The sequence below is a fragment of the Trematomus bernacchii genome, unplaced genomic scaffold (assembly GCF_902827165.1).
Source record: "Trematomus bernacchii unplaced genomic scaffold, fTreBer1.1, whole genome shotgun sequence".
Classification (NCBI taxonomy): domain Eukaryota; kingdom Metazoa; phylum Chordata; class Actinopteri; order Perciformes; family Nototheniidae; genus Trematomus; species Trematomus bernacchii.
This window is the reverse complement of record NW_022987683.1, coordinates 952506-973853: the sequence shown is the minus strand read 5'-3', so window position 1 is coordinate 973853 and position 21348 is coordinate 952506. Positions and strand designations below refer to the sequence as shown.

General features: G+C 42.0%; 1 protein-coding gene across 1 annotated transcript in view; it reads right to left on the bottom strand.

Moving 5' to 3' along the window:
- Positions 1-21348, bottom strand: part of fgf11a (fibroblast growth factor 11a) — an 81312-nt gene that overhangs the window by 11914 nt on the left and 48050 nt on the right. Inside the window, exon 3 of the mRNA XM_034136389.1 lies at positions 13236-13339. Within this exon, the coding sequence (XP_033992280.1) occupies positions 13236-13339 (104 nt within the window). The remainder of the gene's footprint in view (positions 1-13235; positions 13340-21348) is intronic.

The window sequence follows — 21348 nt, the reverse complement described above, 5'->3', positions numbered from 1 at the left end:
GTGAGAGTCATTAAATCCATTTTGAATACAGAAATATTGATTTTAGCTGCTCTAAATGTTTAGGGTTAAATTTAATTGAATTATAATTGAATTATGATAATTTAAGGCTGAGCAAACTCCATCTGCTTATGAATATCATGTGAAATTATAAAACGCTCCAGAACAGCTACTCAATTCATAGATGGGTTGATTTTTGTACTACTGTTTCCAAGGTCAAGAAGCCACTGTATCACTCAAAGTGATTTGTGTATGGAGTAGTTAGCAGAGAAAGCATTACCAAGTGAAACTCAAGATCAAAACGTCACATTACTTTGTTGCTTTTAAACACAGGATCTGTCGTTCTGTCAATGTTGGAAAAGTAAGACGGCATGTTCCCAGTTTAAAGTGGACCTATCATGCTATATTTGAAACATATATTGTAGGGCCATACCTATATAAAACATGTCTGTGAAGTTTTTTTTTCAAAATACCAAACAGATCATGCATTTAAGCCATGCCTCATTTTGCTCTATTTGCTCTTTTCCAGCCCTGTTTTTGCAAGGGCTGATTCTGCTTTTGTGGCAGACTACAGCGCCACTTACAGACCTGGCATATGTACTACAGCGTCTCCAGCGCTTTCGAGCGGTCTCTCATTCCCCTGATAGGTGGAGAGTTGCCCATATAGGCGGAGCACCCCTTTTCTGACGTCAGAAAAATTCAAATAATAATCAGCTCCGTTGCAGCCCCGTTTTTAGAGATTTGGGTATGGAGGAAAAGAGAGAGGGTTGTGTTTTCTGACACTTGGTGAGTTCCCTGACACACCGGGGACACATATTCATGTATAAAAGACGTACAAAAGTGCATTTTGCATGATAGGTCCCCTTTAACTCAGAACATTTCTCCATTCCTCCGCAGAGGGATTTTTGAATGATCTGACAGCTCTCCCAGATAACCATGAATCAAACAGACCTCACAACAACCCAACCGCCAGCTTTTAAAGGTCGTTTCTCCATCTGTTTTCCACCTCCTGGCCCCCCCCCACACCCGTGTGAACTCTCATGAGTGTCTATGAGTTGCTGAACGACAGAGGAGAGAACAAAGTTTTAGCAGTTCAGACTGAGAGGGGGCCTCATCTGTGCCAAGATTCTGGCATTTACAGGGACGCCCTGAGGAGCGCTGGAGCATAAAACACACACGGGCAGAGGTGGAAAAAGTATTCAGATTCTTTACCTGAGTAAAAGTACTAACACCACATTGTAAAAATAGTTAATTTCAAGTAAAAGTAAAATCAGGAATGGCACTTAAGTGAAAGTATTTAAGTACAATTAAGAAACGGTACTTAATACCCTAACCCTAACCCTAGGAGTAAAAGTACTAAAAGCAGTAGATCTTCAGTTTGAAATATTTCTTTTTTGAACAAAATACTTCTTCGCAAAATTGATGCCAATTAATTTATGTTAACCCACTCATGGTATAGTTACAAAACTATAATGTTTGATGGTTTCATCTATTCCAAATAATAATATTTGTAATAGTTTTTCCAAAGTGTTGTGTGTCAGAATGGGAATTTATAGAGTAACTAGTAAATAAATCAAATGTAATGAGGAAAAAGTACAATATTTGCCTCCAAAATGTAGAGTAGAAGTATTGAGTAGTATAAAAAGAAAATACTCTAAGTACAGTGCTTGAGTACATATATTTAGTTACTTTTCACCACTGCAGACGGGAAAAGAAGAAACGTCCACATACAAACATGTTCATATGACTGTACTAAAGGGCGAATAAACAAGATGCATGCATGAAACAACCCTCTGACACACACCCAGTAGAATCAGTGAAGGCGAAAACACACACAGTAATGGGAACAGCTGGAGAGGGTGCAGGCGGGTGCACAAGGGGGGTGGAGCAGAGAGGGAGGGGGAGGGGGGTGGATGTCCTCTGCTTCTCACCTTGACTGCCAGACCCTTGCAGTGCGTTTGGGGATTTTCCAAAGGGAACTAGAAATCACCTGCATTACTTACATTGCATTTTATTATCTCTCATTCTCTACTAGCTTTTCCTCATCCTGCTTCATCTTCCTCCACCTTTCACATTTCCTGTCATCCCCTTCCTTAAGGCCACGTGTGGCTGCCTGCCACATCAGAGGAGGAAGGTGTGTGTGTGTGTGTGTGTGTGTGTGTGTGTGTGTGTGTGTGTGTGTGTGTGTGTGTGTGTGTGTGTGTGTGTGTGTGTGTGTGTGTGTGTGTGTGTGTGTGTGTGTGTGTGTGTGTGTGTGTGTGTGTGTGTGTGTGTGTGTGTGTGTGTGTGTGTGTGTGTGTGTGTGTGTGTGTGTGTGATCGGGGGTAGAAGGGTCGATCATAGTGCAAAAGAGGGAGAGAAAGAAAGGAGAGGGAAGGAAACAAGAATGCTGACTCAAAGAAAAAGAGACAAGCGGATTCGATGGGCGGCTGAGGGAAGGTCAGAGGAGGGGAGATGGAGGCAAGAGGTGTGTGCGTGTGCGTGTGCGTGTGTGTGTGTGTGTGGCTCGGTCCCCTCAGGTCATACTGTTAGAAGACTTTGATGAAAGCTTTGTTGAGGAAACAGACTAATTGCCAGTTTGCTACCTGTCAGAGGTGTGTGTGTGTGTGTGTGTGTGTGTGTGTGTGTGTGTGTGTGTGTGTGTGTGTGTGTGTGTGTGTGTGTGTGTGTGTGTGTGTGTGTGTGTGTGTGTGTGTGTGTGTGTGTGTGTGTGTGTGTGTGTGTGTGTGTGTGTGTGTGTGTGTGTGTGTGTGTGTGTGTGTGTGTGTGTGAAAGAGGGATCAATCATGATAATGGTCAGCAAAGTAAAACACTGCCCAAAAGATTTAATAGCATATTTATTGTGTGGAGCAATTTTAATAATTTTAATAATTTTACATGTAGAAATATTCACTGTTACATTTCCCATGGGTGTGAATTCAGCATTTTGCCGAACCTTCCTTCATCAGCATGACACTCATACAACTCTGAATAGCATAATTTTGGTGGGTCTGTTTTCACTAGCTAACAGAAGTTAACTTTTAAAAGTATATCCTCAGCCCTGCATTAATAGTGTGACCTACTCTTCACACTAGCTCTGCAGGAAAACCCATGAACTAAATATCGTGAAGAGAACACACACACTTACTGCCTCACACACACCTTCCCTCAGCCAGTCTCCACAGCTCGCTGTTATAGAACACAGCGTAATGATGGATGTGGTAACTTCATCCCAAATAACATGCTTTGTTAAATATGGCAGCAAAATGGAACAGCATGAAAGTATAAAGAACAATTACACCCAAGGGGAAATAGTTGTTAGTAAAAAGTGTACCGTACTTCTACACATATCTGTTTCATATCCCATAAATCTTCACATGACATGTATGCATACACAAGTATATGTGTGTGTGTTTATGGATTGTTTGTACTGATCAGAATGCTGAACAGGGCTCTACCATCTCAGCTTATTGGAAAAGTTGTAGCTCTGTCAACACACATCTATGTGGATGCCACATTATATTGTTATGAAATCCAGTCTCATCAGTCACTTCCTTCACCTTTCTACCAATCACAATTCCAATATCCTTCCTTCTCATCTCTTCCACAAATATGCCTTCTCTTGTTCCTGCCCCAAATCTCCCCATCCTCTCTGATGAGAGATAAGAGAAGCAAGGTCTTTTATATGTTGAGGATAGAGAAAAAGCAAAAACAGTGCAAGATGTGATAGACAAACAATGAAAAACAAAACAATTTGAGGTATTGAAGAACCCATAATGGAATATGAGGAAGATGGAGGAAATGTTGGGGTTTAGGAACTTTGGGATGTAGGGACTTCTTGTTCATTATAAGTTGTTGGTTAACTACAATAATACTTTTTATTTGCGTTTAACCTGGAAGTTAGCATCTCCCTGGTGGCCTGGACAAAAAAGCCAATTGGATTCTTCCATTGGTTTTTGGATTATGTTAATCACGGACTTTATTTCCGGCACCTAACCAAAAAAAACCTTAAAAAAACGATTGACTTTGAGGCAATGGAAACTGATGTGCAAAAAAGGTAATTTCCACATTTTAAGAGTCATTCCTGTAGCGCTCTACAACAGACCACTGGGACATGGAGGCACTGTTCAGTCAAGACAGCTTCCTGTGCTTCGTTCTACTTTCTCTGCTGTTAAGTTGTACTCCCTACTGACATTTTGTTCCTGTTCTTTGACACTGTACATCATTTCCTGCAATAAATTGTTTTATTGAAGAGGACAAAAAGCTGTCTCGACCAACAGGCTTGTTATCGTATTAGCCCTGAAGCTAATGGGACAATAAGTTCACACAGCTTATTTAAAATGTATTTTAGTCCCATTAACGGCTGTCTCATAACTGTCTGCATGAACCTTTATTCTTTTAAAGAAGCACTTTATGGTATGACAGGAAGTTTAAACACAGTGGACGGGGCAAAACAGTTCAAATCCTTCAATGGCAATTCGGAAAATGGAATTAGCATCCTCAATTTTGAGCTCTTAATTTCTACAAGTCAAGTCAAGGTCAAGTTTTTTATATAGCACATTTAAAATAACCTCAGATGGCCAAAGGTCAGCTCTGCCAAAATACAATGTTTTTATAACATTAACAGTGTCTGCTTTTGTCAACCCTAACCCTAACCCCAGGCATGTGCAGAGGATATTAAAGGGGCAGGGGCCCATATTTATAAAAGTGCACTAATTACTAAAGAAATTAAAATATACCTAGAATGTCTACTTTTGTGACAGTGAGATATTTAAATGTATGTTTTTAAAACAAATCCATGACCGAAGTTGGTTAAAACACTGATAAATTACATTAAATGAATGATCAATACATTTCTGTTTGTGCACATGTAACCCGGTCACAAAGGTTTAACCAGACAGAAGTGTCTTAGCCAATCGTAACATAGAGTTTCATCACAGAAGTGCCTAAGCCAATCAGAATGCATTTCCCGCAGCAAAGGCTTGTCAGATGTGAGTTTTGAGGTCTATCTGTGCACGGGCCTGCCTTAACCTAATCCACCTTTTCAAAACCCAAATCCTGATCTTTCCCTAAAGCTAACCAATCATGTCTTTAACATTTCATTTAGAGACAGCTTTCTCTCCAAAAAAGTAAAACACACACTGAATGGAAGTATCTCTGTCTCCTGAGGTATCCCAACATTAGTACCAATAGACTTTCTGTAGCTATATTTGTGTTTCCTACGTGAAAAGCGGTGGACAATTGGTTGTATTTCTGGCTCCCTTCTGCCCCACCAATGCTTCTCAGTATTGGTGGAGATTAAGGAGAGATGGTTGTTTATCCTCCAAGTGCAGATCCACAATGTCAGCCGGCAGAGTAAAGTTTTTACTTTGCCCAACTTTCCCCCGTTAACTGGGTAGAATCTGGCCGGAGCTTGTCCCGGGTATCAGAGTCCGGCCCAATTATGTCTCTCTGCCGCTGTCAGATTGTTTATACCTGGCTGCACATTTGTGTTTGTGGGGATGTGGAGGGTGGCTAAATTGCACCGGGGAGTGTGTGTATGTGTGTACAATACCAAGCCGACCATCCAGCCATCACTCCTACCTCCCTCTCCGCTGCCATCTCTCTACCCAGGAGGCTTTTCCGCGGCTAATAAAGTGGGCCAGGTCCGTGGTTGAGCACTATTTTTATCAGAAAGCAATTTTCAGGAGGTGCCCACAGGTAAGCGGGTCCCAGAGCCTCAGACAATGGAGCCATGACAAGGAGTTTCCCACCGCCATTAACCTTTGCCGATCTACTGTGGAGTGCCCCGGTGCAGCGGGAGCATTCCACAGCCATTGCATAGAACCGGGCCATGTATTAATAACCATACCTCAAAAGCCATTCCTTGTGTCAGATTTTCTGGAGACACAATGGATAAATGACACAAATTATTGTTATGTGCCCTTTAGTGATTTGAGATTTGGAGGGTGTTAGACCTAACTAATCATGTCTGTCAATTAACTTAGAGACAGCACAGTCTGAATAGAAGTGTGCATGTATCATTGGTACTGTCTCCTTAGGTATCCCAAGATACTATCAATACACTTCCTGGAGCTATATTAGTCTCTCCTATGTGAAAAGAGGTAGAAAATGTTTTGTACTTCTGCCTCCCTTCCACCCCATCATTTAAAAATGTAAATAATGTACGGGGACCGGATGAACAAAGGTACTGCAGAGGTGAGGAGAGGGAAAGATGAAGAGGTGTGTACTGTTAGGGATGTGTAAAGACAGATGGATACACACAGCCCATCTGTCCTCTTACAGCTGGGCTATCCAGATCCGCACTGAAAAACTTTAGTTGTTAAGTGTTATCACCATGGAGGAAGGCTTCAGTTATTGCTGTGTGTTATCATCGCTGAACTGCGGCAAAGTGAAATGTTTAAGTGTATAGATGTAGGTCACTCAGAAGGACTGTAAGAAAGGAGACCCGGTCTTTCCTCTTTTACACTACAGCTGTCCCAGATCAGAAACTTTGAATACATAACTTACAACTGGAAATGGACTGATTTGACGTAAAAAAGATCATTACGTTTCACTTTTATCCAAAGACTGCTAATCGATAGACCGTTGGCCATGCCTACGGGAGCAATTTGGGGTCCAGTTTTTGGTCCAATGAAACTATATTAAGTTGACTCAAGGGGCTGGAGATTGAACTACCAACCCTCTGATTGGGGAGTCATTTAACCCCTTATCCAGAATTGCCCCAGATCAGCTCTTCGCTCGTATTCGTCTTCCGTCCATCTCACATTTTTAATCAGTGAATGAGTCTTGTACCTGGAGCTGTGCCACATAATGTTGCCAAAAGCATGGCACCAACATGTCTCATGTGCTTGCTGCATTATGCCCTTACAATTAACATTCACCTGGGACAGCTGTTTCTACTCTGGCACCTAGAGGGTTTTGCTGATTAAGGCCCCGTCCACACGGAGACGATATCAGTTGAATCCGCTAACGTTCTCTATCGTATAGACGGTTAAAAAGTGATTTTACTGATGTCCGCCAAGACTACCTGATCGCTTACCGTGGGAATAGCTACCGGGGAAGACAAAAACGCTATCTTCTTCCAGTTTTGGTTGCACCATAGTTGGCACACTTCAATAAATTGACCCTTTATTTTCCTGGAAATCGTACCCGGTGACAGGATTGCGAAGTGAAAGATTTGACTTATAGTGAGCCAATCTAAATGCCAATGCTGTCATTATTCTATAGCAATCTAAAACCATCGGGCTATCAAAATGTACTTCATAATGGTCAAAGCAAACACAAATGCATCTATTGCCACCGTGAGGAATGGATTATGTCCAAAAATAGATACGGACGGAACCCTGAGGAAAGTGGATTTGTCTTATTCAGTGTATAGACAGGGTGCAGTTAAAGGAATGGTGAAATAAAGAGTGGAAAGAATAAAAACGGGAGAGGGTGGAGCTGACAGTGAAGGTTTCAGGGCCTGGAGGCTAAGGACAAATGGAGGAAGGGGAAAAGGGAACGGAGAAGTAAAGGACAGAGCCGGGACAAGGACAGCAGATGAGGGACGCATCAAGACAGGGATATATATTCTGAATAAAATAGGTTTGGGGGAATGACAAAAAGCAAGGGAGGATGTATTAGTGATGGTGGAGAGGCGAACACACAAGAGAGGCCAACAGACACAAATGTCCGGACAGGGAGCAAGACAGACTGACAGGCGAGTAAAAGCTGTACAAGTGAGACAGTGTGTTGAGGCAGGGCTGGGGTTGTTGCTCCCAGCGGAGACGTTATGTTCGTACGAGTCCAGGGCTGTCAGGCCATCGTTCTCTCTCCTCGCCCCTTCTCTCTTTCCATCTTCCTCCTCTCAAGACAGCGACTACAATCAGCCCTGTTTGTTATTACTAGTGGTAAGACCCAGCCTGTCCTGTCAATCAAATTGCCCTGCCACCCCCCTTATCCTCAAGGAGTTTGAGAAGCCCCGGCCGTGAATACAGATTCATATTTGTGTGCTATATGGATATGAATGCTGTGTGATTGCATGTATGGGAAGGTCACACATGTTACTCAGAGTCCAATTCCGTCATGTACATTCTAATGCAAATGCAGAAAAACTGATGCTCTGCAGTGACTCACTTCTCTGTATCATCATCTCGTCTTATCCTCCTGAAACAAGAGGCTCATGTAAGGGCAAAATGACAATCAGGGTTTTGTCTCAACCTGGTAACAGGGGCGCTGCGCCCTCTTACTTTCGGTGGGCACCTTCACACCAAAATGCAGATTTTCCCTGGATTTAAAGTGATGCCAGAAAACGATATTTTTGTTATTCAAAAACGGTATATATATATATATATATATAATTACTCCAAAAATATGATAATAGTGTCAAATGGACCGTCAGACGGCAGACACTTTTATCGTCCTTTTTTCTGTAGAGGAAGTAAAGAAACCGTTGTTTGGGTGCAATATATGACTCTGCAGCTTTAAGACATGAAGAAACTATTATTTTCCGCTTCGCTCGAAAGCATTATTTTCGCTGGAATGTGGGCGGGGCCGGAATTTTACCGTAAGTGACGTTAGCGCCCTCATAATATATTTTTCTAGAAAACCCCTGACAGTCAGGCTACTTTGTTTTCCATGATCCATTTCTAAAATAAGCACGAAACATTTACTTGCGTGATCCTTCTCCTTCTGTGGAAGCTTAACGCTAATGTTTGTCTGCCAACTTCTCAAGAGAGGGAGAAAGTTCATCCCTCTTCCGCAAAGTAGTTCCTGTTTACTTGTCCTGTCAGGAGCAGTTGAGTTGAGATGTGTGTGTGTGTCATCTAGTTACCCGTAGCCACAGAGGGGAGCTGAGGAGATACCCTGCCTGCATGTGATCAATAATTCATGCTGTGTGTTTGCAGGGGAAACACCACTGTGCAACCTAAAGCAATCAAACGTAATGTACCTACAGGAGGTATTTATTGTGTACTCGGCATATTTTTGATGGACTTTTCTCATGGCGGGAGCAGGGCCGATTCTAGAGTATGTGGGGGCCCTAGGCAAACATTCACTGGGGGCCCCTCGAACCAGCTTTTCATCACCACGCACCCCCCCCCGGAGCGGAGCGGAGAATCGAAACTTAACTTATGAAGCAGCATTTAACAGCGCGCTATGCATGGGGCACCCTAGAGGGGGTTTCCAGACATGTCATTGCAGTAAATTAAAGGGGGTTTCAGGTTGTCGTTGCTGTGGACCTTCTCAATCGACCTTCTTTGGGGGCCCCCTTCTGGTCCGGGGCCCCAAGCAGTTGCCTGCCTCGCATGTCCGCAAGCGGCGGCCCTGGGCGGGAGTTGATTTCCCCCTGCTAGAAGAGGTGCCTTTGACTTGACGTTTTAAGTCCACATACTATTAGCTTATAAACTGTTAGCAATTTAGGACTTCCCTTACAGCATTCAGCATTTTGCAGGCTAGATTAAACCACAAAGTGGAACACATGATCAACTTCATTTCACATATAATACTGTGTGTTGATGTGTTTCAGGTTGTTAACTTTGGTCACAAATATTGGGAGTATTTATAAAAGGTTGAATGATTAAATTACATTGGGTAATCAGATGGAATTTCAGTGACCCTCATGGGAGAAATGAGTTGTGGCAGCAAAAGGAGCAGATAATATAAATGAGAACATAAACTAACAGAAACTACTGGAGATAATACAAAAAGAAAATAACACCAAAGAGCTTTCAATGAGAATGATGCAACTGATAAAGATAAATGAAGGCCAAGTTGGAAAACTAATGTATCTTCCCTCTGAGCCATTACTGGCAAATGTACAGCTGGGAGAGGGTACTTCATTTTCAAATCCGTTAAATAAGTGTTGTAATTGTCTGCTTGGATGTGTTTGTGTGTGTGTAGCTGCAGAAGGACTAACACACACACACACGCCTGCTACAGAAGCCCATGAAAGATTAATGCTGAGTAGCCACTGGAACACTGCCGCAGCCGAGGTGAGCCTTTGTTATTGCAACAAAAAGGTACGAGGAATGTCCTCTCCTCCTTGGTTATGTGGTTTTTTTCTGATGATGCCGGGGAAAAAACCTTGATTTGAGCCTGAGAAAGTAAATAAAGTTGTAATTGCCAGACTTGTGTCATAGAAATAACTTTCATACTACTGCTTTATTTAGTTTTTCATCAAGATAATCAAGAGAACATTATAAATGAATGTTGAGTTAGGTTCGGGAAAGAAATCGTCAAATAAATAACTAACCAGTGACTTGAAGCACAATATACTTCATCTATAAATGTGATTATTGTAAATGAATATATAAACCTAATTTCTAGACAGTATACTTTGGAACTTTTTTTAACATGTGTTTTTTTTATCCGCTAGAGGTCAGCAGAAACAAGCCTTGTAAGCTAATCATAGCTTGTTTACAAATTAAACGCACATAACTTAAGTCCAATATTCACTCTTTTCTGTTAACCTTTTCTCCAATAAATAATTAAGAACATATCTCACTCTTAACTGCTAGTTTCTGCACAATGTTCGTTAGCTAATAATTAACTTTCTTTATGTCGTTTGGTCCGTTTGGTAACAATGCTGATGAGAACCGTGAGAGTGAACTAAAGCCATAACATATACATTTATTGGGGGGTCTAAAAAACCCTGTAATTTGATCCATGATTGATATGAAAACATTGATTAAAGCAGATTGAATAGCAATACCTTTGCTTTCCTCTCCTGTCCCTGCAATGCAGACCAAAGAACCACCCACACACTAACAGCCATTATCTCTAACATCTCCTCCATTATGAATCTTCAAAGAAAGCACACATAAGAAATTAAACAACAACAGAGAGTCCCCATCTCCCACAACCCCACAGAGCAGTTTCCACAACAGGAAGCAACAAGAAAGTGGTCCCTGTGACCTAAAATGGCACCAACATATTTAGAGAAATGTCTGTATGTTCAAATCAAGATCATACATTGAGGTTATTTCTTCAACTGCATGCTAAAAATCCCCTTACCCTTCAGGGGTTGGTGCAGGGACCTTGTTTTCTGCACATGCTAACGGTTGCATAACAGGGTGTTAAGGCTCTGCACGGCCTCTCCCGGGACCCTGAGGGCAACCAGAGCAAAACATGCCCTCATCTTCTATTTCTGTTCTCCAGTCGTCTTCCCTCTCTCTCTCTCTGGTGCTCAGAACAATAGCAGAGCAGGTAGTTTAAGGTGTCCTCCTTCCTTTCTTATCTCAGAGGGATTTTCTCGTACTTTTTTCTCCTTCGCCTCGCTCTATCTCTCTTTCCCCGTGGTTATTCCCCTTAGTGAAAATGGGTCACGTTTCTTCTGTCAGGAGAATGGCTGGGAAAGTATAACCTCTATATCCTGTGTGTGTGTGTGCATGCAAGGTTTTTAATGTCTAGGGGGGTTTCCGAGCTCTGGAAAAGTGATGTGCAAGGACCATTTTCTGGGTCTCATTAGGGGAACATTTTCTTTTTTTGGGTATGGCGTTACAGTCGGGTGGAGTTAGGGTAATATATGGATTGGGGCTACTTCTGACTTTTTAGCAAGTTCAAATTACTCAGGACTGTTTCTGTTAAGAAGACAATGGAAATGCAGTAATTTTAAATAAATGTATCTCAGGTATTCAGTCTAAGCTAACGGTTAGCTAAATGGTGGTAAGATGTTAGCCGATTAGTGTCAAAACAGCATTTCAGCCAATAGGTTCTGTCACTTTTGCTTTCCACAGGGATTATTTTTGCCTGCATTCGACCAAAGCCGGCTCTTACGTGATTGGTCAATAGTACACGACCAAAAACGGAAAGCCTTCCAAGACGCAAATCTTTTCCCGTTGCCTTACAGCATGCTAATCAACTGAAATAATGTCTGTGTTTACTTTAATTTAGACAAAGAAACAAGCTCTTGAAGGACAAGAATTATACAATGTGGGTTTATTTGGAAACTATTTGTACCAGAACATTGTACGTTGCTTTTCCCGATTCACTACGAAAAGCGAGCACAAAGTTAGCATTAGCATTAGCAGGTACTCTAATTGAAAAATGCTCAATTCTCCCTATTGTTACAAGATGAGGCTCAACAATTCTACATTCATTAAGTAACACATGTTATAACATAAAACTCAAGAACTCTTGCCAACTACTTGTCATGTTATGTGATTTGTTGACCGGGAAGGGATTTGAACTTCAATGGCTTGTGTTAAGTCTCACTGCAATTCCTTCTTGGCAAATAAATGAAGGACAGACATTAGGTAACGTACATGTTTCAACTGAATGATGTTCCCATACTGTACATGCAGCAGCAGACTTGTGTCTCTCACTGTATGCGTGTTCTCTCCAGGCTGAGTTTCCATTGTTCCTCTTCATAGAAACCCTGTATCTGCTTGTTTTCTGGCAGTATGCATGCAGGCAGCTTTTGATGGACTTTGAAGTGAGCGCACCGATGCACTTCAAACAAGATCTCACACACTTTGCCTGTGTGCCAAGAGGAAAAAGGCACAAAAAAAAAGGTGCTTTTCTCTGCATGCTGATAGAGTGCACTCTGATACTCGTTCTGTTTCTTTGTCTGTTCCTCCATCTCACTCTCAAGACTCCGCTTCTCTCTGCACATCAAGGAGAAACAACTCTCTGGAAGCACCGTATGAGCTGTTCCACAAGTTGTAGCGTACAAAAGCTGAAACTGTTTCATGCACAGAGGCAGACATTACCCACAGTTTCAGATGCCAGCATCAGCCTACCACTGTGTGAGTAAAAAGGAACCAGGTTGGGATAAAAAGACTCAGTCTCAGTCGACATGCAGCTTTAAAATACATTACAAAATACTGAGCATGCTTAGAAAAACATGCTTTATTTGCTGTTTAACTTATCTGTATCGTAAATTATAATAACACATTAAACATTTGTTGTGGAAAAAAAGGCTAGGGATAATATACTATTTTTAAAATAGTGATCTACTTTGCGTAGTATTGCTTGACATTGGCTACAGTATACATGCAAAATGGTGCCTGGTAAAAGTAAATGAGATATATTTGTATACATCTAAATAAAGTCAGAACTTGCTGGTATCACATTTTACAAGATGGAGAATAATGTGGCAAGTATATCATATTTTTGTGTGAATTATGGTGCCCTTTTTTTCATTTCAAGTTATGTTGCCACACATTATTCATGTACCTCAAGATGTAGGGTGGCAGTTTTGCAATCAAGACTGGTGCATTCAAATCACGATCTTTAAAGGCTTACTGCGATACTGTACTATGTGCTGACCGTACCGAAGTGTAGAGGTAGCCCTCGCTGTTCATGGCGACGTACAGCCCTGTCTTGGTGCTCTGGATGGCCACTATCCTGAGCCCCACAGGAATCAAGTTGAACTGCACTGCAAGAAAAAGAAAAACAGAGAAAGGATGAGTGGTGTTAGAGCAATCATTCTCCCTCTTAAACGCTCACAGTGCTTCCTCGATGCATAAAAAAACAATTGCTTCCCAGCTGTCTCCTATTTCATCCTCCCTGTTGTACAGTATATCTGTCAAAGGCGGGAACGGGGGGGGGGGGGGGGGAGAGAGAGTGAGAAGCAGGGTAGGATTAGGAGTGGGAGATTTAGGAGGAATAAAGTCTGCTTGCTAATACACCGCAGGTCAGACAAAGCCGGGAGTGAGAATTCCCCTGCTGGAGAGATAGATAAAGAGAGCTTTAGGAACACAGTACATTAGAAAGTGACAACTCCTGAGCCTGCTTTCAATTCATTTCCTGTCCCGACACAGTAAACAGCACTTTGTAATGCTGTTTACCGAATCCCCGTTTGATGGAACCTTGGATTTTTATATGTGCATAGCTCTCCATATAAACTAACTTCAATTCAGTCACTGGAGCAGCACACACTGATGTTTGTGAATGTGTACATGCAATATGTTAGGGGCTTTTTGAATGCATTACTCTGCTCGCCAGTGTGTGTGCACGTGTGTGTTTATCCCTCTCAGACCGCTGGAGTGTGTGCCATAAAACAGTGCCTTATAGGATGTGACACGCTGAGCTGAGTGATACTGACAAAACGGCCTCTGGCTGCCAGCTGCTCTGTGGTCACGTTGTCATGATGAACACACATTACCATGATGCATTTGGATCCGGGAAGAGACATACAACCAAAACAGACCAGCTTCAGAAGATGCAACGGCTATTATTACATTATACAAAGTGGGAATAAACACGTTTTTGTTTTTAACTCTAGCACAAAGTTTGCAAATATGCTGATTTGCCTACAATTGGTTATGGAATCAATACCACTCTTACTGTATGTCTGTGCACTGTATATCTGCCATCTTATGTCGGGAAGTTGTTGCAGTTCACATAAAACCACAACCTGTTGGACTATGGACAATCATTCTTATTTTAGTGAATAAAATGTGCTGCCCGCTTTGATGCCACTTTATGCCAAGCTTATTGACAGACCGCACAGTTACCCAGAGATTAGAGCAGAACAATAGCAAGTTTGTGTATTTCCAAAATGTTCTTAAGGAGTGTTGAACCTTTAACATGTTGGGCAAAACATGACCTTAATTAATAACCTTTCAAACTTTATTTTACTACTATATTTTAGGTTGAGCATGACACAAGTCTGCCAAGTGACCAATTAAGTGTTTTTTGTAAGCTCAAAAAACAAATGTAACAACAGAAACGCTAAATAGCTCATATTAGCCATCTTTATTAAGTCACTAACAGATTTAAGCTTGAAAATCAACCAATTTTAGTTTGAATTCTGGTCAGAAAAAACTAAACCTGCATCATTGTGATGAAGCACATGAGGGTTTTTTTTTTCTTCAATGCATTCTTAAAATGACAGCATGTTTGTCAAGATGACGGATCCCTTATACAGAGGAAAAATGTAATCTCAGAGGTAATTATTAGATTCTTGGGGGCAACAGCTACTATTAAAATAAATCAATTTCACATCAACATTTCTGCCAACATAATGGATGGAAGTAAAGTCATCAGGTGGAGATAGAAAGTCAATGCTGGCCATGGTGACAAACACAAACTAAACATAACTTACCACCCTCTCAACTTAACCCTAACCCTAGCCTTGAGTTTGGAAGTGTATAATTAAATACGACGAAACAAATTTGTCCTCTTTTCATGGAAGATTCTAACGTTTTTTTCACATGCTAGCTAACAAGCTTATTCTTTTTAGGCGATGTGTGGAACGAGCAGACATTTGTTAATTCCAAAGGTTATCGCTTATCCCATCTGTCCTGCATCATACATGAAACGCAGTGCAAACAGTGACGTGTGCCAGTGCGTAAATGCAGATGTGTGGGTAATGAAAACTGCAAATGCTTCTCTCCCCTTCTCCTTCTCTATCTTCAGGGCCCTGCTTCTTATTTGCTCCATCGATCCCTGCATCTCAAACAGTCGCTTTCGCAAATGAACAAGGTGTCACCAAAGACCACGGGCGGGATGACAAATAGAGCAAGGCACGCTCCAGTCGCCTCCCCCCCCCCCCCTCCTCCCGCTTTCCCTTCACTCTTGTTCCCTCGCTCTGCTCGGTATTGATGACCCCACATAACCTGAATGATTTCAACCAAGCTAACGGCGGCTTAATTAGCTAGTTAGCTTCAGATCTTCTCCTGCCCCCGTCATTATAAGCTATGTACTAAGAATGGAAAGCTTGGCAGGCGTAGCAACAGTAACAGGGCCTAGCAAACTGTCTATTACTTCTCCACCAATCTGTCATTTGTTTCTCTCTATCTCTCTTTATTTGCCCTTCCAGGAAGCAGCTTGCTTTTTTCCTCAATCGAAAGGAGCTTCTCTTATCGAATGGATCACACAACTTTCTGCCTGGGATAACAGAGGCGTCCCATCTCTCCTCTGTTTTCCCCTTTATCGTCCTTTCTGTTTGACTCGCCTTTTCTTCTCACAGAGGAGGTCGCCGGATTAATCAAAAGTATTTTGAGGGAGAGACAAATGAAGGGGGAGGGGAGGAGGGTGTTGCCGAATCAATCCCGCAAGTCAATTTGAGGCTCGCGATCATCTACACAGTAAACAAACAAGGAGAAAGTGGAGGTGGGGTGAGATGGAGGAGGGGTTGGGTGAGATGGAGGAGGGGTTGGGGGGGGGGAGGGGGGCACAGCTGAGGGCACAGCTGTGTTAAGCTGTGCAGAGGGCATCTGCAGGCCTGCACACTGTCGGTTGCATTGTGTAGCCCAGTTGGTCTCTACTGGAAAGAGAAAAGGATTACAGTCGTTTGTGAGAAGTCACGCAGAGTTGAACTTGTGTCAAAAGCTGACTAGATAAAAGCATTGTGGCAGGATGGAAACTTATTGTTGTGTGATTTTTGAAATATAGTCTGCTCTGCGATTGGGTTTTGCCTTTCTGATTGGGTCTCATTTTGTTATATGTAGTCTCTTTCAACTTGTTGTGTGGCCTTATAGTGGCTGACCCCAGTAGGCGCAAAGCAAATGTTCTAAGTGGCCAGAGTTGGTACTACACTTCCATCAGTATCATTAGGGCCTAAAAGTTTAAAAAGCGCAAAAGCCGAATCCAGACTTATTTTCCCTCTCCATTCATCTCAAAGCTTAAGAAACACTACAGTGCCTATGCTCTATGGGCCCAAGTCCCAGGATGATCCGGGTACTTTTTCTATCTACAGTATGAGTATAGTATAATTTGACAAACACTAGTGTGCAACTGAGACCATTGTCATGCAATTAGCAAATGGATGTGACCTGTGGTATTAAAAATGTTGTATGTCTTTCAAGTATTTTTAAGAAACTATTTAGCATTAAAAAAAGAGTAAAGACAAGTATTTACACCTAATTTATATATACAAAGTACCTTAAAAGCTACAAAAAACAAAAACATAATGAATATATGACAAACTACAGTTATATTTTTAGGTGGAGGGCTTTGCAGACATGTGTGCAAGAATGTGCAAAATATAGTAAGAGGGTTTATGTATATATAACTTGTGTTTCTGTATTCTCGCTCAGTTACCTGTAACACAAAACTAGTTTGAATACATAAAGGCCCTGACACACCAGGCCGTATTCGGCCGTCTTCGGTTGTCTGGCAACAACGCGTTCCTTGTCGCCCAAAGTCAATTTGGTGTGTCCCGAACCCTCGGCCGTGACACGCCTTATTTGGCCTTTCACGGTCGACACCCGGCCGATTCAACATGTTGAATCAGCCAAAATACGGACACAAGCTATCGGGCCAAGAAACCACTCTGATCAGCTGTTCAGCTAGCAAATGAGAAGCGAAACGGAAGTGAGGGACGTAAACAAACGATTTAAGAAGGCACAGGACAGCAGCTAAACCCCAGCAGGTGATACTTAAAGACATCAAACATAGCCCTTAAATGTCCTCTCTTACCTCCCACACATAGCAGGGACATCTCTGATATCGGCGGGAGCGTCCCCGGCTGTCCTCTGCTGAGAGCTCCGTGATTTGTTTGGTCAAGTCCGGTTTTTCATCTCATGGGTTTATTTGTCAGTATAAAGTTGCAGGATTAGTCTCAAGTACCTCAACATTGTCCTTAAGTACAGTGCAGTAAATGAGATACTGTCTACTGCTGTTCATTTACCTATTGTGAGTCAACTCGGATAAAAGCATCACATGGAAATGTAAATTTAGCAAGAAGTGGCATACATACATTACTACATTGCTGACTCAATAAACTACACACCCGCCAGAACACTGCGATCATCAGATGCAGGTCTATTAACTGTGATTTTATAGTATGTCTGCACTTTATGTGCTCATTTCATCATTCATGTATTTTTATATTCTAAAACATGTTTTCGATGGACGAGAGTGAAAATGGAACGCACACGCTATTTGTTTGTTTATATCAGTCTGTTCTTCTTCTCTGTCTTCCGGTTGTTGCCTATTTTGAATGACGAATACACACTACCGCCGCCTGCTGGTAAGGAGAGTTATTGCCACTCACGCATGCGCAGTTCGTACGTGCTCGGCTGAAGTCTTTGCGGTGTGTTCCAGTGCGACACATGGCCAAGACGCAGGAGAACTCGTCGATGGAACTGTCGGTGTCGGCGAGTTCTCTGGTGACTGCCTGGTGTGTCAGGGCCTTAACACCAAAGACACTTTTCCTAACTTGTATCTAGATTCATTTGGCGTTTGCTTGCTTTATGCATTGTGTGAAAGCTCAGAGAAATCAACCTCGTTACGAATTAACTTACGATGTTAATGTCTGCTTTACTTCCTGTCTCTCCCTCCTGTTTGACTAACTGATTGTGTTCACCTCCCCAGCTGTGTCTTGTCCTTGTGATTAGACTTGCATGCATTCAAGTTCTTGTTTCCTTCCCGTTTGTTGGATCCCCTGTTTGCTGTTTGTAGAGTTATATTTGATAAGCCTTGCTATGCCAAAAACCAAACATTACAGTTTTCCTTTGGGTACGTCCTACATTTGGATCCACACCTTCATTGCTCTCGCGTGACAGAAAGCAAATGTCCATGTTTCACGCTAAAAACAATCACTTCCAAAAAAATGTGATTTACATCTTGAAACAAGGCCCTGGAATCAGTTAAGTGACACTTGAACTGATAAATACAAGCTAATTTGCATTGGCAACAACGGAAACAGCCTCTCTCCATTCACACACTGTCATTGGTGTTGTAAAAAATGAGCTTTAAAGACACACCAGTAGATTAAATGACTTGTAGAGCAACTTCGCGGCTGATTTCCCTCGCGGTCGATGACGCCGATGACAAGACAACTACCTCTCTCCTCCTGTTATTTAACTTCTCCCTCTTCCCCGAGGCGTTCCTCTCCATTCCTCTGAGCCTTTCAGTCCATCTGTCTCTTCTTCTCTCTGTCCCTGGTGCTTTCACCCTGCCTTATCATGAATTAACAACCCTTTTTATTATCTAACTCAGTGTTTTTGTTACCCGTCTCTTAATTTGTCTTCCCTATTTGTTCCCTTTCAATTCCCTCAACGCCTGCTGTCGTTCTCCCCGTCCCGTGAAACCAATACATTTCCAACGGCGTCCATTCATCTTTGTCCTATTTTACCCTGCAGCCTTCTCTGCGGGTCTCTTCATCACTCTCTCCTCTTGTCTCTGCTTCCTCACTTCTCCGCGTTTGGTATTCTTCATGCTCTCCTTTTCATCCTAACTAAACCTGGTAGTCTTTCACCTTTCCTCCTCATCTGGCATCTGCTTTTCGATGTTCACATTTCTGCTGCTTTCAACTTTTTCTCTCCCTCTGCCCTCTTTGAAGGATTGTTATCGAGCACTGGGGAAAGTCAGACAGAAAGAGCAAGCTTGTTCCAGAATAGAGAAAAGTCAGATTTCTCTCCAACAGTGGGAGATTGTAATTAAAGTGGATAAAAGTCGAGCTTTTTCTTATGGCTTTCAAATGTAGAGTCAATAGCTTTCATCTCTTTCTGTCGCCTCTTTTCTCTTTGTCTCAGTCACCTCGTCTGTCTTCCTGTCTCATTCTGGGTTTTTCTCTCTTCTTCTCCATGAAACAGAATTTAAACGATCCAGTGACAATCACACCAGCAGCTCCATCACTTCAATTATTTTCCCTGTGCTTCCTTTTGTGTATTTTGTACTCTTCATTCAGCTCCTATGATCTATGTTTGATTCACTGTATGTCACTTCATCTATATGGTTAGTGAACAAACCCTCCAAACACCAATGATGTCCTTGTCTCACCTCTGTTGCTGTGTCTGTGGTTTGAACCAGTTGTGGAATTGTATATCTCAGTCACAAGCACTTTCAATCAAAACTCCCAAAAAATAATTACTACAGGTATTTTCCCAAACGTTAACAATTGTTTGTTGTTGTTTTTTGGTCTTGAATATTTAATTATTGTAGAGAAAACAAGTTTGCAGGGCCTTGGAAATGTCATTCCCAACAGGGGGAAAGGTCTGAATAAAACCTGACGGGTCAAAGGCCGCAAAATAACGTTTGTTACACAAAACTATATTATAACTGAATTTCTTTATTATTTAAAGAAAATCCAGATGTTCCCTGGGTCCTCAGACCTTTTCATTTTTTTTGTAAATATGAAATAATCATGACATTTTTAAAATTTTCCACAGCATAATATACTTTATGGGTTTTGTTAGGCAATTTGTAATTATTACACAACATTTGCACTCATGTAAATGAGTTCCTAAAGTCAGAAACTAATTAAATTACAGCCATAATGTGCAGCGTGTGAACCCTACAATTACTCTGCATAGCACTACAATTAACAATGTATGCCATTTGAAATATGCTAAAATTACAACACACTTTAGACTTAGTGGGTTTAATTACAGAAAGACTCTAGATGCATAAGTCCCTCATTCAAGTTATGGGTGAGATTTCTTTGTTAAAAAAATGGTTAGGGTTAGAAAGCTGCATTCCATAATGGAATGAATGGAAACCTATGGCTGCTAGAACGGTACTTCGGAAAATGGTTGGCGAACTGTAAAGAATAAGTGATTCATTGTAAAGGGGCTACATTAACATCACCTTATGGCCTAATAAATAGATAATACATCTCCCTCAGCATGCTCATTTCTGCTGCCTCCAATCCTCTTCCAGCTTTATTACATAACAGCGATGAAGAGCCAAGAGCAGAGAAGGAGAGAGGGGCAGGGCGGGGGGAGCATCTCCTCTGACCTCCCACCAGAGGGGGGAGACACAGTGATGGAGGAGCCATCACCTGTGTGCCAGCTGCTCCTATTGCTCCCCATCTCTTTCCTCTCTATCATCCTCACGTTCTCTCCCCTCCCTCTCACTTCCTCTCACTTCCTCTCTCTTCCTCTGCCAACCCACCGCGTCTCGCTGGCTCGGTTCTCTCTGGCGTATTCCGCCGTGCCCTCTTTTTGTTTCTCTGACACTCTTTTGTCCTTCTTTTGTAGCTTCGATATACTATCACTTCCAGCTTTGTAACAACTTTCTCTATCGCCTAGTTCCAGAAGCCCTGAGGGAACTTAGTGATCAAAGTATTGCTAGGCCATACGTTTGTCACATTTTGTTCTGCTTCCATACTTCCTCCCTCCCCTACATCCACCTTTCCCTTCCCGCTCGCCTTCGGATGTGCCCTACGGTATTATGTGATGAATATTTCAGATCGAACATGAGAATGTTCAAAGTTCACAGTGCAGCGATGTTTGCCTCAGTGTAGGTGTGCTGTTACATAAGAGAGAAAGGTGAGAGCATGTCTAATCAGTTACTGCGGAGCTTTCTTGAGGTGTTGCGGCCTAATTTATCCAAACATATGTTAAAGGGCTCTCACAAGTTTTCCCAATGCTTTCTTTCAAAGGATCTTGTCTTTAAGAGAACTGTCTTGAAAGGTTGTACACGTCCAAATCTAAATGAACACTTTAGAATCAGCAAACACAATCCTGGCAATGTCTAAAGTTCTTTACACAC